The sequence below is a fragment of the Pleurodeles waltl genome, chromosome 1_1, assembly GCF_031143425.1.
Source record: "Pleurodeles waltl isolate 20211129_DDA chromosome 1_1, aPleWal1.hap1.20221129, whole genome shotgun sequence".
In the NCBI taxonomy this organism is placed as follows: Eukaryota; Metazoa; Chordata; class Amphibia; order Caudata; family Salamandridae; genus Pleurodeles; species Pleurodeles waltl.
In genome coordinates, this window is record NC_090436.1 from 837879072 (window position 1) to 837902900 (window position 23829).

The 23829-nt window shown below is 42.1% G+C and overlaps 1 protein-coding gene across 1 annotated transcript in view; it reads right to left on the reverse strand.

The window, feature by feature from the left end:
• Positions 1-23829, reverse strand: part of ALDH1A1 (aldehyde dehydrogenase 1 family member A1) — a 440093-nt gene that overhangs the window by 108078 nt on the left and 308186 nt on the right. Inside the window, exons 4-5 of the mRNA XM_069228985.1 lie at positions 17398-17538; positions 5189-5318 (exon numbers count right to left, since the gene is read on the reverse strand). Coding sequence (XP_069085086.1) covers positions 5189-5318; positions 17398-17538 — 271 coding nt within the window. The remainder of the gene's footprint in view (positions 1-5188; positions 5319-17397; positions 17539-23829) is intronic.

Consider the following 23829-nt stretch of genomic DNA (forward strand, 5'->3'; position numbering starts at 1 on the left):
CTTACGCACCCACTCACAAACCCACTCAAACACTCACACACTCACTCACAAACCCACTGCGATCCTCATGCACCCACTCACAACCCTCATGCACCCACTCACTGACCCACTCCGATGCACCCACTAAAACAAGTGAGAGCTTCTGAAAACATGGTTTAAAAGTTTTTTTACATAATTTAGCAATGTAAATGTGGGGATGCTTTTCATTGTAGGTTTTTTAATTTTTACACAGGTGGTGATAATTTGAAAATTGGTGGGACTGTTTCAAGTTTGGAGAAACACCATATTTTTGTTTTAACATCATGATGAACCATTTGACTGTTAGGATTAGTATGCTGGAAAAAATAATACGGTACAATATGAATTATTTATTTATGATATTATTTCATTGACCAATTAAATATGGTTATCACTATATTACTAGAGCAACTGTTGTGAGAATTTACAGCCGGCCCAATGTATAGGAATAATCGGTTTTGGAATGCCCACTGGGGCAGGAGTGTCATAGTAACTTATAGAGTTTTCTATTGGCCCAGGCTTATATTTGTTAAAAATATCGCATATAAATAAGTACTGAGTGTAATTGTATAGGAGCATGTGTTTCTGCAACTGTACACATAATGAGCATATATATAAATGAACATGATAATACCCACAGGGGCAAGATTATAAAGAAATATTTGTGATATTAAAATATTTAAGGCAAGTGAGAAACACATGAGAAGTGACATACAACAACCACAAGATTTCTATCAGAGCCATTAAACTCCTCTATGAGAGAGAAATGTTTCTGTTTTAAGATTAAATTATGTTGATAAATCGAAATTTGGAATTGAGTTTTATCTGAAAAAAGCCTTGTCATTCATGTGCTCAAACTTTCAAACAAATCATTAACTCAACATTCATGCATCTGCACTAGACTTATCAGTCTTAAAACATTTTTCTTAAAGCTGTCACTAGCTTACTCGATTTATAATGTTTAAGCATTTTATCACCTTTTGATAAAGGGGGTAGGGAATTCAGATTATTTAAGAGCTGATATATTTATGACTAAACTACAAAATATGTTTAAACTGTTGACTAACAACGGACAATCAGGCTCTTTCAGTTTGTGTTGTGAATAATGTTTTCATACAAAAAATGAGAATTCTTTCAGATTTTTGTTTCTAGGGCCATTTTTAGTAGTTGCAGGGCAATGAACACAATTATATTTTTAACAATTGTCAGCAGTTTTTATGTGGAATAATGACAGCCTTTACTATAGTTCTACTGTATATATCAATTGAGTGCTACCAGTTTCCTTCAGTTTTTTCTTTGTATTTTATGTATAATAGTAGCTGTAATTATCCAAATAAAGAATTTGTAACAGAAGGTTGTTTGCAACAAAGACTTAGAACACACCCAAAACGTTGCCAATATTTGCCTTTGTGGCAGAACTGTATGAATGTGCACAGCTGTACAGTGTGTGTTTGTATATGATCTATCTATCTATCTATCTATCTATCTATCTATCTATCTATCTATCTATCTATCTATCTATCTATCTATCTATCTATCTATCTATCTATCTATCTATCTAGCTTTCAAGCTACCTATCTAGCTATCTGGCTATCTATTACCTAGTGTCCTAGTTCCTATGGAAAAAGTGTTTTTTTACTTGCCTATATCTTTGGCGTCGGTTGATGAAGCTTTACAAACCTTTCCCAAAAAATACAATTCTCAAGTCAACTGCTCTCTGGAAAGTTTCCGTCAAGCTGAGACCGAGAAAAAGGGAGATCCCAAAAAAGTGTTTTCTCCATGTTAATTTCTATGGGGATTTTGAACAGGAATAATGGCAAAACCACTGGATGGATTTGCACCAAAATTGGCAGAAAGAAAGCTCTCAGTCCAGAAAACGGCCTTTTAGTGAATTGGTGTAAATCAGGTCAGTAGTTGTTGAGATATTAAAGAAAATTCAAATTTGTGTACATATAGAGCAGCGAGGCTCCACAAACCCTCCAGATTTTGTGCTGAGATCTGATTGGCTGCCAACACTTCAACAAGGAAATAATGGCAGCCATCTTGGGACTCAGGTTCAGCTAAGTCTTATAAAAAAAGATTAAAAAATGAAAGGAGCCAGGGTAGGGACACTCTGATCCTTAAGCATTGATGTGGTTTCCCACAGAGACCCCACCAGTGTAAAAAAGTACCTTATCTTTACATTTTCCCCACAAATTCACAATGGGGTCGTGAATCTGTGGCAACATTTTTAAGCAAAAACAAGCGCTGTCTCCCCAACTAGGCTTATTTATGCCCCAGACTGCTACCCCATCCCCAGGGTTTCATTTCAATAGTATGTGGGGGAGCTGTGTGGCCCCCGTGCCCCAGGGACCACTACCTGAGTTATAGTTATCTTAGGTTGCAAGTTGCAAGTTATAGTTACTTAAAATAACACTAACTATAACTGCTGATTTTCTATTTTTTTTGCAAGTAAATTCAGAACCTAACTATAACCTCCCTGTAACCTTTGGTTTACACACACACACACACATATGTATATACATATATATATATATGTGTATATATATATATATATATATATATATATATATATATATATATATATGCATTTCATTGCATGAGATTTTTATTCAGTCACGGATATACAAATGTATTTTCCCTTTCCTATCTCAAAAACTATTAGATTTACACCGAATAACCAAAAGCACATCCTGTGTACCGAATGCTAGCTTTCTGCCAAATTTCCATCCAGCAGTTTGGCCGGCAGTCATCCCCCATTTTACTCATTCCCTATTTGACGGATACCCCTGAAACTTTCCATGTGGAACAATAATCAGCGGCACACTTTTGGGGGGAAAATTCGATGAAGGTTTGTCAAAAGGTGGCAAAGATATATTCCAAGAAACATGCCCCTAATTCCAGAGGCACAAACAAGCCTACCATCCGTTTTTCAGAGAACAGTTGCATTACTACACCAGAAAGATATATATCTATACTTCAAAGGAGGAGCAACTCATTACTCTGTATCTGGATCCAGACCTGCGGATCTGGGTCCGGATCCAGGAATCCGGGGAAAAGCAAGACCCTGACTGACTGGCCGCAACCTGACAAAAAAGTTGCAGCCACCATTTTGTTTGTCGCATCGGCTCAGGAGTGGGAAAAGAAGAGTGCAAAAACACATAAGGGGTCAGCATACAGGTGCCCTGTCCCCATAGGACACATAGAGGGGTCCCTAAGGCACTCTTGTGGGCCAAAAAGGGCCTAATTCTTTTTTTTTGTCTGCTCTGCAGATGCACAGATCTGCAGATCGACCAATCGGTGGGTGGATGCGCAGTTCCAGAGATTTTTTTTTTTTTTAAACATACCCACTGCATCCAACCTCATGCTGCGCGTGGCCGAAGATCCATGATTTATGCTGAACTATAGGAAGTTGAAGGTATTACCTCCCAAAAGTATTAATTCTCTTTTATCTTCCATTTGAATGAAAATTGATAATAAAACTGTACAGGATGATAGCTCCTTAACACCTACACCAACGGAGAATAGTTCCTACATGTATGACCAAGCCACATAATTCCTGTGGCTTGGCAGACACCTTTATAATGTAAGGTTATGATGTAAAATATTATGTGCTATGACATCACACCAAGGGAGGTCAGTTCAAAGATGTTACTGTTTGCAACCATGGCAACCCACTACTGTTGTTGAAATTGAGTGTGGGGCAATAGGGTTCATGATTTTCCAGACTGGTACTCAAACATCCATTACCAACACTACATGATTAATACTTCTGCCTATTTACAACTTGTTATACTAATCTGAAATGCTCTATGTTTGTGAGACCAAGATACATTATAAATTCATATAATTGCATAGGTGCAGCACCAGTTCAGGAAAACTTTACAATTCCTTTCGTCATTCAGCAAGTCAAGGATGATGTGTTAATCAAACCAAGAGCGATACATTACCGCAAAAGATTCAAAGTAGCACTTCATTCCATCATGAAAGAGATATTCAGGAGAGATCCCACAATGTTCAGCCAGGGCACTAAAATGTTGGACATGTACTCAAAAGTGAAATCAATATGTATCTATATTTCAACTTTCCATCAATATGTTGATATGGCTGAAACCAGTCCAACTGGGTCTTGATCTGTAACATCATACATCACCACCTTAACAATGGTGCATATTTGGCACAGGTTACTGATATCCACTGGTAAAGAAGTTTACAAACATGTTGGATGTTTTCTAATATATCTGGTGTCCCTTACTCACATTGTGACAGACTTTATGAATATGTATGAAAATACTTTCTAGGGAATGATCCTTTATATTTGACTCTGTATACCAAGATTTATAATTGTGCCTTCCCTTCATTATAGTACCACGACTGAACATGATGTGATAGTTGGGCAATTTTGATATCCACAGAGGGTCTTCATAACAAACCTTAAAGGGTCTACAATAGACATTTATGAGCTCAGGATTGATGACAAATGTAATTACCTACCCTGGGCATCCTTGATACATTGGAGTTTCTGATATTTGTATTAATAGGTTGGTTCACAAAATATTGGTCACAAAAATACTGGTCGCAAATTGCAAACAGTATTTTGGGGTCACTGCTTCTTACATCTGGCCCTAGATTTAGAAATATGTATTAGGCACAGACATTTAAATACCTAAAGTGAGGAGGAAAATTAATCCCACTCATGTTACTTGGATTTTGGGCCATACCAAGTGAGAAAGGGAAACAACATGTAAGCCTAGCTCAAGATTGTCATGCGCACAATGCTGCAGACTCTGCAGGCCTCTGAAACAGCAATTCTTGCTATACAAATAATTGTTTGGCAGTCAAAATATCTCAGCTGTATACGCCTTTCAATATGATTTACTTTGGATTAAATGATGTACTTTGCTTATAGAACTATTTACGATCAGATACAGTTTATTAGAGAATAGTGTTGCTCGGTCAAAGAGCAAGGAACGTATTTTGTACCAATTAAAAGTCAATTCTTTCAAAAAAGTGATTTAGATAACTTTGAAAACGGACATTAAACCTACATAAATCCTTGCCATCCAACTTCAATATCGCAAAAACTTTTTCATTCACCCTAGTTAACATTCACCCTAGTGAACATTATTTTCTTTAAAGTGGCCTGCTAGCTGACATCAGAGCTACTCACCTGAGGGAATAGTGCGTCCATGATTTTTATCAGCCCAGCCTGCACAGTACCGCAATGATTTAATGGCACCAGGCACATCAGCGTAGTAGGCAGCAGAAAACGGTTTACCACCATCAAGGCATTCTAAGGTCTGAAAAACAAAATACAATTGCCAAATATAATATTGATATTTTTATTAACAACAGACCCAGGAACGTGTGCAACTTCTTATTGCAATCTGGTTACAGACATAGCAAAGACATCATCATAACAAATGTATCTTAAAAGTATGCTTAGAGTGCACTCTGGGTCTGCCCATTGTCCATGACTGGTTGGCATCATCAACTGCTTCGGATTCCTGCTCCTTATTATGCCTGGGAGAAATTTAAATTACCCCGGTGTAATTTGTGTACTTTCAGGAATGTTGTGTTCTGCTTCTTACGTGAAATTCGCGAAATTACACCACTACGCCATTTCACTTAATTACGCAGCATTCACTGTACAAATAATGCACTGCAAATACACTGGAAAATCAGAACAGGAGTGGCTGTTGTTGTTCAGAGTGGTTTTGTTTAAATATAATTGACATATGGATGCATCTCGCTTTAAAATTAAGCGAGAAATGACAGATTTGGATTTTGGATAACTAATTGAAAGCAAATGATGTGAATTTTTCCTGCCCAGAGGAGCATTTTGCTTTTATCACCTTTTCTTTGGATGCGTTGTATCGTTCCTTTGATGATATCAGTAAACTACTTTTCCTTTGCAAGGCAGTCCTTACTTTACTCCTCCCTCTTTCCGCCAGTATTTCCAAGCTCCTCTCTTTCTTATTCATTCTTCATGTATTCTTCCTCTCCCTATCCCTGCCGCCATGCTTACTCCATTCCCCAATCATCCCAACTCACTTCGCCTTTTCTACCCCCTTGCCTTTTCTCTCTGCTCTCCACTGCCCTTTGTCCCGCAATAATGTTTTCCAACCCCGCCCATGCTACACACAACGTTATTTTATATTCTTATTGTTATATTTTTTATTGATGACCATATGTTGTGTCTAAATGGACATCTTGGAATTATGCGAAATAACACTTCAAAATAGCAGTCTTCTGCAATTTGCTTTTGAGATGTTAGTGCTGCAGTTCAAGAAGCCTTGGCAAAGCTAATACCAGCAGCAAACCAACATTAGCAAAGTGGGACTGATTGGCTTTGCTAATTAAAATAGCATTAGAATCTTTTCCATGGAGTTCCTACTGCAACTTGAGTCAGGTACCCCTAAATTTATCACCCAATCATATAGCATCTTTTGTATATAAGATTAAAGTGAAAAAATGATGTGCACTGAACTGAATTTCCATCGTGGAGCAGGAAGTATTTTCTGGGTGAAACTTCATGCCCGAACAGATGATAGTTTTCTCTCGTTTGTTTGTCTAAATATGTTAAGTAATTCCAGTGACCCACTGCCCTTCTTTGTTAAAAGGTGGGTTGTAATAATTCCAAAGGACAGCAGTATGTGTTTGAAATGTTGATATCCCACAAGTCCCATAGATCAAGTCTGCAAACTGTGTCTAAGTGTTTAAAGAAAATCAGAATATTAATCAGAGGAAGATGGTTTTGGCTCCAGCGAGCAGATAATACTTTTATCAGCACACTTTGCCTGTGAATCAATGTTTAACTCAATATTGCCCTCCAGTCAGTTCCAGTAAGAATCATTAGCAGTAGCATAATGGATTACCTTTTCATCATGGGCAAGAGTAGATGAGAAGCAAAGGTAACATAAATATAAAATGTTTAGGACATATTTCTATGTCCTGATGACTGTTTTGGTTGTACCGGGCAATGATAAGATCAAGAACTCATAAATCGTCCTACAGAGTACTGCATGGGCTAGTATGCAGTAGTTTCGAAAGAGGTAATTGGACTGTCAAATCACACTCCCTCTTCCTAAACATGTGAACAAAATTAGGATCGATTTCAAAAAAATTATCCTCAGGCTTTATTGCCAATTGTTTTCCTGTACTTACCTTTGCTATAGCGTTTGCCACAAAACGAAGGGGCCAAATTTTAATAAGCAACTAGAGCCATATCTGTATATTTACATATCCAAACCTTACCACATGTCAACATTTATAATGTAACTTTACGTGCCAGCATGATTGTTGGAAAATCTGAAGCTCACCCCTCCTAATCTTACTGGCCAGGCTACACCCCAGATTGATACATGTACTCACGGTATACCAAATTCACTAAGCTATGAGATAGCACAGCCAAGTCCAACATAAACAAGTCAGCAGATCAGAATCCACATTTTATATGAGCCTTGCTAGTTTCAGTCGCCATATCTGTAGTAGCATATCCACCACGCCTCTGCATCCTATGATTAATAATAAATGTATATATTTGCATTTCATCTCATATTTTGTAAGATGGAGGATAGGTAATGAATAGCATCAATAATCAATTAAATAATGTTCTTATTTTGTTTTATCACAGACATTTTCCATTACATTATACACAAGCAGGGTGCATGAGAGGGGCTAGAGGGGCAGAGGAAAGGGAAACAAATGGAGATTGGTAGGGATACTAAGTGAGAGAAAACACATTATTTATAAAAATACCCAATATTTTGGAAGTCTTTTAAAACAGAGAGGGAGACAGTGTGTGCGATTTTGTCTGCATGTATGTACAAATTTCTGTCACGACTCACGTGCTGCTTGCGCCTGGAATTTGCAGATCTGGTGGCGTGAATCTTCAATGTTCGGCTTTGGCCCAAAAAGGGGCGACTCTTTCTGGTAGCCACGGTGCTGTAGGCAATGGAGACACCAAGAACAGACCGTGCCCTTCAGAAAGTAGCGCCAGAGGGAAAAACCCCTTCCAAGGGGAAAAACCTCCAAACAGGAAAAGTCCTGGAGAAAAACAAGAACAACAAACAGGAATCCAAAAGGAGCAAAAATCAGAAAATACAGAATGCTGAGTCCAAAACCAAAAGGCAAGGAAATCAGGAGCGAAGACACCAACTGAGCAGAAAGTGTTGCAGCGCAAGGAAAGAGGAAAAACACAGCCCTTATATACCAACAAACAGGAAGTGACCCACAGGAAGTAAAAGGACACCATCTTAGATAGGGAAACAATATATAGAACAGAATAGTAGAGGAACCATAGAGAATAGGGAACAAGGAATGCTGGGAAAGCACAGGAATCTGGGAAGGAGGAAAAGACATAAAGAAAGGCACACAACAGACTGCAAACAGAAGAAAGGACAAAGAAAACGAAGAAAAACAGGTAAGAGGGTTCAGAGACCCCTGGGACAGTGAAAGGCAGAAGGAAGAACGAGGCCCCAAGCAAATCTGGGGCCTCGAAACGCGCAGGAGAGGCTGGGGGCGCGCCGCGTCTTAATAACGCGGTGCGCGGCCCGAGCCGAACGCCCGGCCGAAGTCGAGCTCTCGGCTCGCGCCGCACCGCGCGGCGCGACAGTAGGTCCCCCTCCCGAAGGCCCAGGTTTAAGAGGGAATAAACAGTGAAAGCGTTGAGTCAGGAGAGGAGCGTGAACGGAAGAGGCATCTTCCCATGAACATTCACTGAGAGGATAACCCTTCCAATGAATCAGATACTGAAGTCGTTTATGAAAAAGACGAGAGTCACAGATTTCCTGCACTTCATATTCAGGAGCATCATTCACAAGGACAGGAGGTGGACAAGGAAACTGACGTGAGTAAGGGTCAGGCACATAAGGTTTAAGCTGAGAAACATGAAAAACCGGATGGATCTTCCATGTATGGGGTAAGTGAAGACGGACAGTGACAGGATTGACCAACTGGAGAATACGGAAAGGCCCATAGTAACGAGGTGTGAACTTGTTTTGAGAGAGACGTGAGGGCAAGAATTTGGAGGAGAGCCAGACTTTATCTTGCAGATGATAATTTGGATTGGTTGTACGTCTCTTGTCTGCAGCCTTCTTCATATACCTCTTGGTATGTAACAAATTAGATCGAATTAGTTTATGGAGTTGGAGAAGGCGTTTGGAGAAATAGTTAATAGCAGGTAGAGGAGAGTTGGATTGTGGAGAAGTAGGGAAAGAGGTAGGATGAAAACCATAGGAACAGAAAAAGGGAGTGACCTTGGAGGCACTATGGACTGAGTTATTGTAGGAAAATTCAGCTAAAGAGAGGTAAGTGCTCCAGTTACTTTGGGTAGAATTGCAAAAGCATCGAAGATATTGCTCTAGTCCTTGGTTCAGACGCTCAGTCTGTCCGTTGGTCTGAGGATGGAACCCTGAAGACAGGGCTCTATTCATATTCAGTGTTTTACAAAAATGCTTCCAAAATCGGGAGATGTACTGAGGTCCTCTATCAGAGATTATGGTATGTGGAAGTCCATGGAGACGGAAGACATGATCTATGAATATTTGACCTAGTTCTTGGGAAGTAGGCAGCTTTTTTAGGCCAGTGAAATGAGCCATCTTTGTGAAAGAATCCACTGTGACCATGATAACCCGGTTTCCTGCTGATGGTGGGAGCGAACACATAAAATCAGTAGAGATAGTATGCCATGGGGCCGATGGAACAGGCAAAGGTTGTAGTAATCCTGCCGGTCTGGTGTGAGGTATTTTGACTTGGGCACATATGGGACAGGCCTGAACGTATCTTTCCACATCCAGTTTCCAGGTAGGCCACCAAAAAAATCGTGAAAGTAATTCTTGTGTGGCTTTGATGCCTCTGTGACCAGCTACAGGGGAATCATGGCACATTTGTAATGCTTTCTTTTGCACCTTGTTTGTAGGGAGGAATATCAGGTCTTGGTAATAAAAATATCCTTGTTTCTTGTACAATAATGGTCTTAGTTCTTCTATGTCATGGTCCGATAGGTTGGCGTATTCTTGTTGTACTTCTTCCAGGAAAGACTGAGCCACTCCAATGATCTTACTGGGTTCTAGAAGATACTGGGATGAGGAAGGAGAACACTCTGGATATCGGCGAGACAGAGCATCAGCCAGAATGTTTTGGGATCCTGGAATATATGTAATATAAAAATCGTACTGACTGAAGAAAAAGGCCCAGCGGGCCTGACGACTATTCTGGCATACAAAATTTCTTAAACATTGTAAATTACGGTGGTCTGTCCTCACCTCAAATGGTTCCTTGGAACCCATCAGAAACTGCCTCCACTCAAGGCAGGCTGTTTTCAGAGCCAATAATTCCCTTTCAAGTACGGAATAATGTTGTTCAGCTGTGGAAAGGATATGAGACAAATAGAAAACAGGATGTTCAAGGCCATCATCCTCTTGTCGTTGGAGTAAGACAGCTCCGATGGCTCTCTCAGAAGCATCAGTTACTACTATAAATTGCTTGGTGGTATCTGGATGTCTTAAGATGGGGGCTTGGGTGAAGGCTCTCTTTAAGCTTTGAAAGGCTGCTTCAGCAGCCTCAGTCCAGACAAATCCCTTCTTTAAATTGTCCTTCTTTAAGGTGTGAGTTATGTGGCTAGTCTGACTGGCAAAGTCTAGAATGAATTGTCGATAGAAGTTTGCTAAACCTAGGAAACATTGTGTCTCTTTTATGGTAGAAGGAGAAGGCCACTCTAGGATAGCTTGTACCTTTTCTTGGTCCATAGCTATGCCGGTGGGACTTAAATGATAGCCCAGATATTTGACTTCCGTTATGTCGAACTCACATTTCTCTGGTTTGCAAAATAGTTGATGATCACGAAGTCTTTGAAGAACTTGTTTCACATGGGAAGTATGGAGTTCAGGATTTCTAGAATAAATAAGAATGTCATCTAGGTAGATCACGACTGTCTGATTAAGTAGGTCTGAAAACACTGAGTCCATAAATCTCTGGAAGATTGCCGGGGCGTTAGTAAGACCAAACGGCATAACCCTATATTCAAAATGGCCAAATGGGGTCCTGAATGCTGTCTTCCATTCGTCGCCTTCTCTTATGCGTAAAAGGTGGTAGGCTCCTCGTAAATCCAATTTAGTAAAACGTTGGGCCCCTCTGATTGCTTCCAGTATGTCTTGTCCATGTATATACCACTAGCACCACAGTCTAGTAATGCCATAGTCTTTTCTTGACGACCGTCAGGAAGTTGTAACAGGACAGGAAAGATGAACAAGGCAGTTGTATTGTCATTAAAGGAGCTGATGGAAGGTATAGCTGTAGATCCCGTCCCCTCCCTTCTTACAGAGGACGGGAGGTGGCGTTTCCCGAAGGTCTGGACGGACGTACTGGACAGGTACGGAGTATGTGACCAGCAGAACCACAATACAGGCACAACCCTCTCTTGCGTCTGTCTTCTCGTTCACTAGCAGAGAGTGGACCTCGGGTAGTATCCACCTGCATGGGTTCCCCTTCGATGTCTCTAGCAGGAGTGCGAGGTTCCTCGGAACGCTGCAGGTATGCACGGGAGCTACTTGGTTGGGTAAACCCTCTACTCCTTTTCTTTTCCGATCTCCGTTCCTGAAGACGATATTCGATGGACAGTGCTTGATCCATCAGGCCACGAAGATCTTCCGCTCTGGTAGAATGCACTAGTTCATCCTTTATTTCTTCTTTGAGTCCTCTACGAAATAATGTTACCAGAGTACGTTCCACCCAAGTGGTCTCTGCCGCCAGCTGACGAAAACGGGTTATATATTGCAGGACGTCTTGGGAGCCTTGTTGGATGTCGCACAAGGCTTCTTCAGCGGAGGCTTCCAATCCAGGACGGCTAAACATTTGTTTGAAGCGACTCACAAAGGCGGAATAGTCTGACAATACAGGGTCGTCGGAGGACACCATCGGGGTTGCCCAGGCCAAGGCTGGGCCGGATAAGGCACTGATAAGATAACCCACCTTGGTCCTGTCGTGGGAGAATTGAGTAGGTCGGAAGGCGAAATACACCGTTAAAGCATCCAAGAACTCGCGAAGCTTGGTTGGTTCACCAGAGAAACAAGGGGTAGAAGCGGAGATTGTCGGAACATCACTGGTGCGGAGGGCCAAAGCCTGTCGTAATGCAGCATTTTCATTACGTAGTTGTTGCAACTCCTGGGCTTGTTGCTGAATCGTGGTTAACAGAGATTGCTCCGGATCTGCAGCAGCCGCCACTGTATTATCCATGGTGTTTGAGGACGTCGGAATGGTTAGGCGCTGCAATCTGTCACGACTCACGTGCTGCTTGCGCCTGGAATTTGCAGATCTGGTGGCGTGAATCTTCAATGTTCGGCTTTGGCCCAAAAAGGGGCGACTCTTTCTGGTAGCCACGGTGCTGTAGGCAATGGAGACACCAAGAACAGACCGTGCCCTTCAGAAAGTAGCGCCAGAGGGAAAAACCCCTTCCAAGGGGAAAAACCTCCAAACAGGAAAAGTCCTGGAGAAAAACAAGAACAACAAACAGGAATCCAAAAGGAGCAAAAATCAGAAAATACAGAATGCTGAGTCCAAAACCAAAAGGCAAGGAAATCAGGAGCGAAGACACCAACTGAGCAGAAAGTGTTGCAGCGCAAGGAAAGAGGAAAAACACAGCCCTTATATACCAACAAACAGGAAGTGACCCACAGGAAGTAAAAGGACACCATCTTAGATAGGGAAACAATATATAGAACAGAATAGTAGAGGAACCATAGAGAATAGGGAACAAGGAATGCTGGGAAAGCACAGGAATCTGGGAAGGAGGAAAAGACATAAAGAAAGGCACACAACAGACTGCAAACAGAAGAAAGGACAAAGAAAACGAAGAAAAACAGGTAAGAGGGTTCAGAGACCCCTGGGACAGTGAAAGGCAGAAGGAAGAACGAGGCCCCAAGCAAATCTGGGGCCTCGAAACGCGCAGGAGAGGCTGGGGGCGCTCCGCGTCTTAATAACGCGGTGCGCGGCCCGAGCCGAACGCCCGGCCGAAGTCGAGCTCTCGGCTCGCGCCGCACCGTGCGGCGCGACAATTTCTGGATGAAATCCGACAGACACCTCCCCATAACTGTCTGGAAGCACCTGTACCCAACTATCTACTAGAAAATACATTTATAGAGGGCATAACATCCCCATCCCTTGAAGCTATGGCCCTGAAATCAATGTGGAATTATCTGCTTAGCACATGCAATAAAGGCTAGATACCCACCTTCTAGGGCTGTCTTTAAGTATGAAAAACGAAGTTTATTAAAGAAAATTGCAACAAGGATTACATAGTGACATTAAAAACTGAAATCGTAAAATAAACTGCCAAATTTATTATAAATATATACAGTGCCTTATTGGACTAAAAGATGTTGCATATATATATTTTATATTATAGGAAAGAGAGAAAAGAAAGAAAGAGAGGGGGAGGGATATGGGAAGATGTCAGAACATCCATTAGAAGAAAGGGAAGAGGCGAGTGAGGAGCAACAATGCATACATATCAAGGCATTTAAAGCATATCATCAATAAACTTTTATAGAAGAGTACTCATAAAGAAAATGCATATTAGTAAACTTACGGCAGTTTGGAAACTTCTTCCAAAAGAGAATGATGTTGCTTTGAAGTTTGGGCACAATTATCCAAAAAGATAGTAACAGGTGATCAAATACTATCTCTTTTAATAAGAAGTGTGATTGGAGTAGCATGTGCTCTATCTTGTTGGTGATATAACATATACTATACCATTGATTGAAAATACATTTTTGAAGAATCTTTCCAGATTTTTTGGGAATTTGCTGAAAGACAATTGCAATAAGTAGGTACAGTTTTATAGTTTTACAATCAATATTTACCAAATTTCTGAAAGACTTCCCAAAAAAATATTCAAAAAGGGAAAATGGTATGGATGTACAAAAAATAGCATTGATTTGAGACCATACCTTCAACGAAAACTGAAAGTATGCGGGCAAGTAAAAAGAATATGGTATACATCTGCAGAAGTAGCTTTATATGACCAACAATCGGATATGGAGTCTGGGCTGAAGTTATGTAAATTAGCTGGGGGAAACATATGTCTGCTATAGATAAAAAATAGAGTTTGAGTAGTGGATAGGGATCTTGAAGTTTTGAGTATTTTCAACCATAATTTACTCCAAAGGTAAGTAGTCCATGAAGTCTGGAAATCACGTTACCATTGTAATTCAACTTCTGATTTATCCCTGTTTTCTGGAGTTCTGGTAAGTATTTTATAAATGGATGAGGCCATGGGGTGAGAAGTTAATAGACGGAGGGGCGTTCTTAGTATGTCTGACTTGCCCACCTCTCCCCATTGCAGATGACATACCATTATTGTTGCATTCTTATGAGAGAACAAAAATAACTTGTGTCAGGAGGTAATACACTTAACAAAGTAACTTTCAAAGTTCAAAGAGTGGTAGTATTTTTTTTGTTTGTTTTGTTTTCATCCTGCTCTTCTATTACTACATTTGGGATATTAGCTGTGATATGAATTGATGAGAATGAGTAAGGTGTGTGTGAGAAAACAGGGCTGATTGCAAAGGCCCCCTAACTTTTTGCCCCCATTATTTACTTTTTGCTGGTGTTTTCCTGACTCTGATGGTGCCCTGGCTACTGCTAACCAGTCCCAGGGCCTGTGCTCTGTATAAAATGAGTATGCCAATTATGCTACTTATAAATGGCTAAGTCAACCTACGCATAAGTCCCTAGTATAGGGTACGACATGTAGGCTTAGGAACCCCACCATAGGTGGCGTACCCATAGGTGCAAAGCTGAGGTGCCCTGAGTCATTTTAAGGGCAAGCCTGCCTTGCTGGCTGCTTTTAAATTAAATTTACATGCAAATTCGACTTTGGAATTAAAAGTAGTTCCAAAGTCTTAAACTACCATAGTTTTACATATAAGTCACCCCTAAGGTGTGCCCTATGTGCTTCTAGGGCTGGGTGCCATGTAACCATACGCAGGGACCTTATACAAATAGATTTATAAGCCACATTCATTTTTCCCTAATTGTACTGAATGGCCTCCGTAGGCTAGAATGGGGAGAATGGGGAGACTTTATTTTAATTTATAAAATATGTGTGAGATACATTAAGTTTGGTATCAAAGTCATTGTTATAATAAATCCCACAACTTACAATTGTTGGATTTAATATAACTTGTGCAGGTAAAGAGTTTTAAACTCTACCTAAAAAGTTGTCAACTTCAGGCCTGTAGTGCTGTGCTCTGATTGACCAGCCTCTGGCAGCCTGGCCAGGCTGCCTAGATGAGGTGTCAAGTAGCCTGGGCTGAGCACGAAGGAATGTGCCTGGGGAAGAAAACTTCCCCCAGCAGATGGAGAACTGGTCTTCAAAGGCAGGGAAGGACATTTGGAGCAACCAAGTACCTCACTCACATCCTTAAAACCCAGACAATTAGGTGCGACCCTCATTAGATTAGGAGAGGGCAGGAAAAGGGTGTGTTTAAGATTTTTAGCCACACCAGTGGGTGGGCTCAGCCAAATGTAACCTCCAAAAATCACTTTCAGCCAAGATGGATTTTTGCGGAATATTGCTCCCTGGGATTGATTTTTGCCACACTTCCCAGGAAGTGGTCATCACAGGGGGAAGGACCCTGCACCTAATTGGATAGCCAGCCCCCCCGTGTTTCACCCAGGAGCAAGGATAAAACTGGCAGACCTTCACCCATACCTCAGATACCTCCCAGATCCCTACAAGGAAGAACTACAGGAGAAGAAGGACTGCCCTGCTGGACCCCTGATCTGCACCTGGACACTGTACTCTGGAAGGCTGCACTAGCTGCACGCTTGGGCTTCACCACAAGAAGGAATTTGCCTGGCTTCAACTGGTTCAAGGAGGGACTTCCCGTTTACTACAGGTGAAAGACTGATAACCGGAGTCCCCTGCACCAACTCCTGAAGAAACTGTCCAGCTGACCACTTTGGTGTCTGCACCAGGTGCATTCTGGGAGTTGTACTCTGCTCTCTCAAGGAGCATGTCAGAGCTACTGGAACCTTGGAGTGAGCTGTGGACACCAATAGAACCTTAAAAGAACATCTGGAAGAAGATCCAGATGTTTGGAGAAGTTTGAAGAACTTTTGGAAAAAAGCTCCATAAAGGGACCGACCCCCCACGGCACCTCTAGCCGGTGTGCCTCAACCACGACGTAGAAAGTTGACTGGGACCTCCCAAGCAGTGTATCTGAAGTGGGCCCCAAGGACGTCGGATCAAGATTCAAGTTTACCCCAGTCAAAGGATTTTCATCTTGAAAAAATGACTACGTCTGAAGGTAAAATACTCCACCAAGGGCTCCCACGAGGCCTATCTGAGGAAAAGTTCCAGGAGGTCGGATTGGACTGGTGACTTGGTCCCACTGAAGAGAATCTTCAAGAAAATGACTAAGTTCGAAGGTAAACTTTTAACCAAGGCATCCCGCTTGCTGTAGCCAAGCAGGGCTCCATCCCGGTCAGCCTTAAACTTTGACTTAGCCGCGGGCGCGGTGCGACCAGATGACCAGATTGGCGCTATTTGTTTCTATGCGCTAGAAAACTTTAATTCTTTAAAAATTCATACCTTCAGTTCCCCTTATCCAATTTTAATCGTTTTGGTGTCATTTTAAATATAAACATATAATTAATTTTTATAAATTGGTTTTGGATTTTTATTGTCTTTTTTGTTTTACTTATTTACTGCTTTGTGATTTTTAAATGCTTTACACAATTGTCTCCTAAATTAAGCCTTGTTGCTTGTTGCCAAGCTAGCAAGGGTTGAGCTGAGTTTAATTTATCAAGACCTGACTGGTCCTAAGTGGTGGTTAGTGCCCTATTGCTAACTGTAGGTACTTACCTGCCCTTACCAATAAGCCATTTTCCAACACTGTGTATAACAATAAAATAATAAAGGAATTAAATCAAACCAAAACAAACAACTGGGACTCATTGGACTTTAAAAGTTATTTTATGAAGTGTGTTAACTTCTGCCACATCATGTTGCAATGTTAATTCAGAGTGCATCAGTAGAGTAACTAATACAGGTGCTTTAGGAAAGACCCTTTGATACATAAGTCACGTTCATCATAGAAAGAGTGTTGCTGCAAATGTCAAATTGTGCAAGATGGGGATTTGTGTGAGAAAACAATGTGATTCTGCAATAAATGTATTGTACTATTATGCACACTGTACTAGTGCATGGGTTAATTTCATGTTACTAGAGTAGCAGATAATGACCCATTTCAGGAACGTGTAATCATCTACAAACTATTAGTGAAGAATATTAGTATCAGTGAATATTTTGTGAGCTACATATTTGCATATTAGTTTTGTATAGTATATGAAAAGTGATTAGATGTTACTTACACTTAAAATCATGCGGTCTCTCTCCATTAAGTCAGCCAGTTTATTCAAGATCCTTCCTCTTTCTGAAGCATCCATTCTCCGCCAGGGTGAACCAAGCTGAAATGCTTCTCTTGCTGCTTTAACAGCCTTGTCAACATCTTCCTGCAAAGTGAATAAAGGACGAGTTCAAGATATGTGCCTTATAAATTTAAAGAAGTTAGGGTGCATTTAACTTGCCAGCTTTCAGTTAAGAAAATAATGCAACAAATGTAAATAACATGTAACTAATTAAAATCTTTACCTGCAAACACAGAGAGATGTGGCATGAAAAATATACGTGTAGCAAGTCAATGCCCTGTGCAAACTCTGCAGCTGCTCAACCTCTACCACTTATACTTAGTCCCTTACAGTTGCCCTTAGGTCGGGCGCTATCTATCTATCTATCTATCTATCTATCTATCTATCTATCTATCTATCTATCTATCTATCTATCTATCTATCTATCTATCCATCTATCTATTTCAGTGTGTATCAGCCTGTCCATCCGTTCCTTTGTTTACACAAACTGATAGCAAATCACTTTGGAAACAAGGGCATTAAGCAAATGTAACCTGGAATAAATGGCATAGATCACAAACTTACATTTCAGTTAACCCCTAGTCCACAGAGAACTGTTCAGGAATATGTATCTGTCACATTTCTTTTCACCTCCTTGAGTATTGTCCGAGCACAGATCTGTTGTTCCAAAATCCCAATTTACATAACGGTTAAAACTGTTTATTTCCCCACATTTCAGATCCCTGCTCTGCTGCTAGACTGCTCATATATTACCTGAATGGTGATCTATCCATCTATCTATCTATCTATCTATCTATCTATCTATCTATCTATCTATCTATCTATCTATCTATCTTTGCAAGCCTCTCTATCAGTCTTTGCAACCCTCTCTATCAGTCTTCACAAGAATCTATTGATAGGTCTTTGAAGGCTTCTCTATCGGGAAACATCCTTTATGCCGACTTTTTTATAACGAAGTCCTGGTTAACGAAAGCGGAACAACGCTTTCTTTAACCACGACTTCGTTATTTTGTGCCTTAACTACGCATGTCCTGAACAACGAACATGCATGGTTAAGGTACAAACAAGGGAGTCGGCTGAGGAGGATGACGCAGATGACGAGGCGACGACTCAGGTAAGTGGGGGGTTTTAGGTTTTGGGGAGGGGGTGGGGGGTTGGGGGTTTTAGGTTTTGGGGTGGGGTTGGGGGGTGGGGCGTTTTTGGTTTTGGGGAGGGGGGTGGGGGGTCGGGGGTTTTAGGTTTTGGGGTGGGGTTGGGGGGGTGGGGCATTTTAGGTTTTGGGGAGGGGGTGGGGGGTCGGGGTTTTAGGTTTTGGGGTGGGGTTGGTGGGTGGGGCGTTTTAGGTTTTGGGTAGGGGGTTGGGGGTCGGGGTTTTAGGTTTTGGGGTGGGGTTGGGGGGTGGGGTGTTTTTGGTTTTGGGGAGGGGGTGGGGGTCGGGGTTTTAGGTTTTGGGGTGGGGTTGGGGGGGGTGGGGCGTTTTTGGTTTTGGGGAGGGGGTGGGGGGTCGGGGGTTTTAGGTTTTGGGGTGGGTTTGGGGGGGGTGGGGCGTTTTTGTTTTTGGGAAGGGGGTTGGGGGTCGGGGGTTTTAGGTTTTGGGGTGGGGTTGGGGGGGTGGGGTGAGGCATGCAGGATCAATGGGTGCCTGTTACTAATGACTTTACCAGGAATGCCTTCACAACGAAATATCGTTGTTAAGGCATTCGTGGTAAAGGCATTAGTAGTAACAACGAGGTCGGTGTTCCGACCTCGTTGTTTAGGCACCCGTTGTTTTGTCAGTCGGCATTCCGTCGTACAACCTTCTCTATCTATTGGTGAGAAAGAAAAAAGACTAGCAATGGCAAGAAGCTGGCAGTTAGACTTAGGTCTAGTGTTAGCCAAGACATTGTGATTTTACGAAAATTAAGTGCATAGCTAAAGCTACTTATAGGAAATTTCAGCCAGACGTCAGTCATTATTCTTTGGTTAGGCACTCCAGCATGGATCAAGGGGCAAAGGGCCAGCCCACTTCAATCATTGACTTACATCACTGTGAGTTACAGCATGCCACCATTTTACAAGGAGCACAATCACAAACGCACAAAGTTGTTCCCTTAAGTACCAGTAACTACTACTGTAATGTGTGAGACCAAAAACATTTTGCCTTTAGTCAATGTTTTTAGATTGATGAGGGCCATGCAGCTTCCCAAATAATAACCATGACAAAACAAAACACGATTTGCCTAAAGTCTGGTGGCTAACACCAGACCTATTGTTTTTTTAGCAATGCTTTGCTTTCTAGAAAATGTTTGGGACCCCTATAACTGTGAATCCATGTTCTCCACAGTCACACTTTTGTACAGCTTGAGAACGAATAATCTAAATTGGCCACCTCACTCTGTAGTCTACAGGGGCAGACTAGACAGATGCCCTATGCACAAACCTGACTAACACCATAGTGATAGCTTTGGGGTGGAAAACTACACACAAGAAAGCTGCCGACTGCCATCATCAGGTAAATTAAATCCAGTGGCTTGATACAGTGGGGACTCATTAATGTTTTGTTTACTGTCAAATATGTTCATAAGTATAACTTTTGCAATATCCTTTGAGATCTTCAGAAAATGGGGTACAGTAAATGCTTTATGAACGCTAGCAGCATACCTGTTGTTAAGGTAAATCCTGGCCGATTGACAACATTGTTAGAATGCCAGAAGATGATTGTTGCCCGCTTCTTTTACCTTTGTTGTTATTTGTTTTTTAAGGCCTCCTGGGGGAGAAACACATGGTTTCCCTCTAGAACAAACCACTGGAGACCCATCTTGTTGTATGCAATTTGTCTCTGCACTGTATATTCAGGAGATGGTCTTCCTAGGCTCATTTCTGGGCAGTAAAGCTAAGACCTAGTCTCATTAGTGTGGCCTGTATAACAGGCCCTCGTGAAAGGAATAAAATGTCCCCTGGTTGCAGTTTGAATTGTGATAAAAAACAGCACTAATTAGGGTTCTGGGTTGTGGTGACATTGCACCCACTGCACCAATGGAAATGATGCCCCTTTCCAGTCCGATTGTCTGGAACCTTGAAATAGGATGATGCATTGACTGTAACTGAAAGTGTTACTTCCCCATCTACCCAAACTTGCATATATATGCTGTGCTTTCACTATAGATATTGAACATCGCCTGGACCAGAGTCTGTTTGGATCCTGCTGCTGTTGCTGCTTACAGAGCAGGATGCTAAAGCCTGGGGGCCCCTGTTGAAGGTCTACTGGCCTATCCTGCAGTTGATATTGCTGCTGCCTGAGCTTGCCAGCATAGTACTGAGTAGTCAGCCCATGGAGTCGGAAATGCAGATACTGCACCTTCAAGCCCTTTCTACCCCTCACCAGAGACCAGATAAGAGATGTCAAAGGAAACCTATAACTAAACAAGCAGGTGAGATAATTCCTGCCAATCACACTCAGGCCCATATTTAAACTTTTTGATGCAGAACTGCGCTAACGCCAAAACGTTTACCGCTAGCTAGTGCCATACCAAGACGTCGGGTGGGCATCATATTTATGGTATGACACTAGCCGGCAGTAAGGCCCGGCAAGTGTCATAGAAAAGGACGCTAGCCAGGTGGGGGAGGCGTAGGGGGAAAATGGGGTTTAGCACCAAAGAATGACGCTACTACGGCCAGAGGCAAAAAAAATGTCTCTGCGCAGACTAGCATCATTTTCTGATGTTAGAACCCTTGGACATGACTTCTGTATCAGTTAAGACAGGAGTCATGCATCCCAGCCCAATGGCCATGCCCAGGGGACTTATGGCACTTCATAAAATTAAAATTAATACTCACCCATACCTAACTCTACTTACCTGGGAGGGGTCCCCCCATTCTTAGGTGTCTTCCTGGTGTGGGTGGGGGTGGGTGAGTATGTCTCTGGGGCCAGGAAGGGCACCTGTGGGCTCTTTCCATGGTCCCTGACCAGACTATTTTGGACCCATAAGTAGCAAGATACTTCATTGTGGTGACATAAACAATTAGCTTTGAGTCCAAGAATTGGGCTTACTTTCCTGGAGCCAAGAAACACACCCCTTGAACTGTCTTTTTCATTTAAAAGCCACCAGGCACACTGTTGATTATTTCCCATTGCTTTTGCATTGTTCAAGTCTTATTTACGGTGTTTGCAAATGCTACTGCAAATGCTACAAACTCGTAGCAAAGTGACTCAACAATCTGGGCTACAAGTTGGAGAGTACTGAATTTTGAAGTGTACTCTTTGTGGTCAGCTAGTGATCATGATCATCCATTGTATGCAAACATTGTGTAACCCTTTCAGTGGTTCCGTAACTGCATTGTTTTGGTTTTGTTCTTTTTGTTGCAAATTGGTGTGGAAATTCACAATCATAAAATGTTTGAAAACATAAGTGTTCATAGCTTGGGACCATGAATGTATTGCTATGTGGTTTAAGGCTATTTGTTTATAGTGCATTGTGTATCGCATCATCTCCGTTCTATGATTTAACTCACTACTAATATTGTAAATATAGTTATATATAATTGAGTTAGTATTATAGTTTTATGGAACTACATGTCTGACTTAAAATGTTTATTAAAGTATTCTGTAACTACATATCTGGCTGGATATGTTCCTCTTTATTGTAATTGTAATAATTGTGCTGTGCACTACCCAGAACTCCCTACCCTATTCCCTTTCAGATAGGCTTTAAATGCTCATCTACGTGGAAAGTCTATGAGGTTTCCTCAAGCCAACCTTCCATCACAGTCCCAGTCTCTATATCCCTGACTATTAGGGGTTATCTCCAAGTCTCTCCTGTCTTCATCCCACTCATTACAGGTGAAAAAACCTATCTCACTGACATAAAAAAGAACAATGAATACTGGGAACCCTACCCTCTCACCCCCTCCCACTGGGAGTACATAAGGCATACTTACCCAGCATTCCGCCTCTACCAAGCCCCACAATGAAGGCCGGACATCCGTGAGGAAAGGAGGGAGGGAGGGGTGTAATGAATGGGACGAGGACAACAGGACCAGGAGTAATGAAGATTATCGGTAAGTAATAAGGCATTACTTCCAGGTCCCTTCTGTCCTTGTCCCATTCAATTACAAGTGAGAATTCCCAACCCGAGAACCCAGCCTTCAAAGTAAAAACACAGCTCCAAGAAGGAGGCCACCCCAATAAAAGCAGCACTCCAAAGGGCGACCTCCAAACAACCCAGAACAACAGAGAAGGAAACAGACTAGATAACCCTTAAGTCCAACAAATGGAAGCACAGTAGAGGACGGAGAAGATAAGGGACAAAGAGAAGCCCAAGCAGGGAACTAATAGCCTAGAGGGAACCGACACAAAGGCTACCACCATAGAAAAGGAAAGACAGACCAAAAAACACAGCAGCAACCCCCCTTTCTCCTACATAGCCCATGACCAAGAAAAGGAAGAGCAGCAAAAAGGAAGGACCAGCGGCCCAAAAGACCACATCAACACCAGAGCAAACAAACAAGAGCCACAGCCCACAGGGACCATGGAACAACCCCAGTGGAACCAGAAGTGGGTCCCACACCAGAAAAAAAGGAACGTCCCAGAGAACTCTGCAACAGGGACACCCTGAGAAAGCCCTATCAGGGCGTATATGGGCCAGTTCCCTTTCCACTGCGCCACCACTGGTGCCCGTGGTGCCACCCAGTGTATGGCTATCAGGTGTCAAGCAAACACCACTACCTTTTTTATTGCTGCCACCTTGGAACACTGCCCAAGAGGCACAGCTTGACAGGGACCTCCATTGCCAGTCCTGTAATCCATGTTAGGGGCAGAAATGTGTCTCTTCAAAATACTCCTAAATGTGAACAGCCCCACATCAAATGGACAAAGCCGCAACCTGGCTGCAGCGGTCGCACACCATGGGCATTGCTGGATAAAATGTTGGTAAGCTGTGGGGCCTGAAGGTCCTTTGTAGGTAGTGAAAGTGTATGAGCTTAAAAGGTGCATTGAGTGACAAATGTTTAACTTGTGCACAACCTTTTTCTTAGTCTGTCATTGTCAAGTCATCAAGGCAGTCACTGTATCAATTCTCCCGGGCCCAGCCTACGCTTTCCCCACTTTCCGGCACTAGGGCCACATATTAGTGAGTTAATAACAGTATACACCCGCCATTTCCAGCAGTTGCCTAACTATGACATGTTCTTGAGGTTTGGCAGGGAATGAGGGCCAGATCGTGCACACGGCATGCGTTACCTTGGCAAAGTGTAAAAATTGTCCTGGTCCCAATTTAAAAAACTATTGGTCCTGGGCAAAGGTCACAAAACAATCATTAAGGTATAGGTTCCTGAGTTTAACACATCCCCTGTGCACCATACTGCACAGGGGGTGTCTTTATTCAGATTGTAAAAATG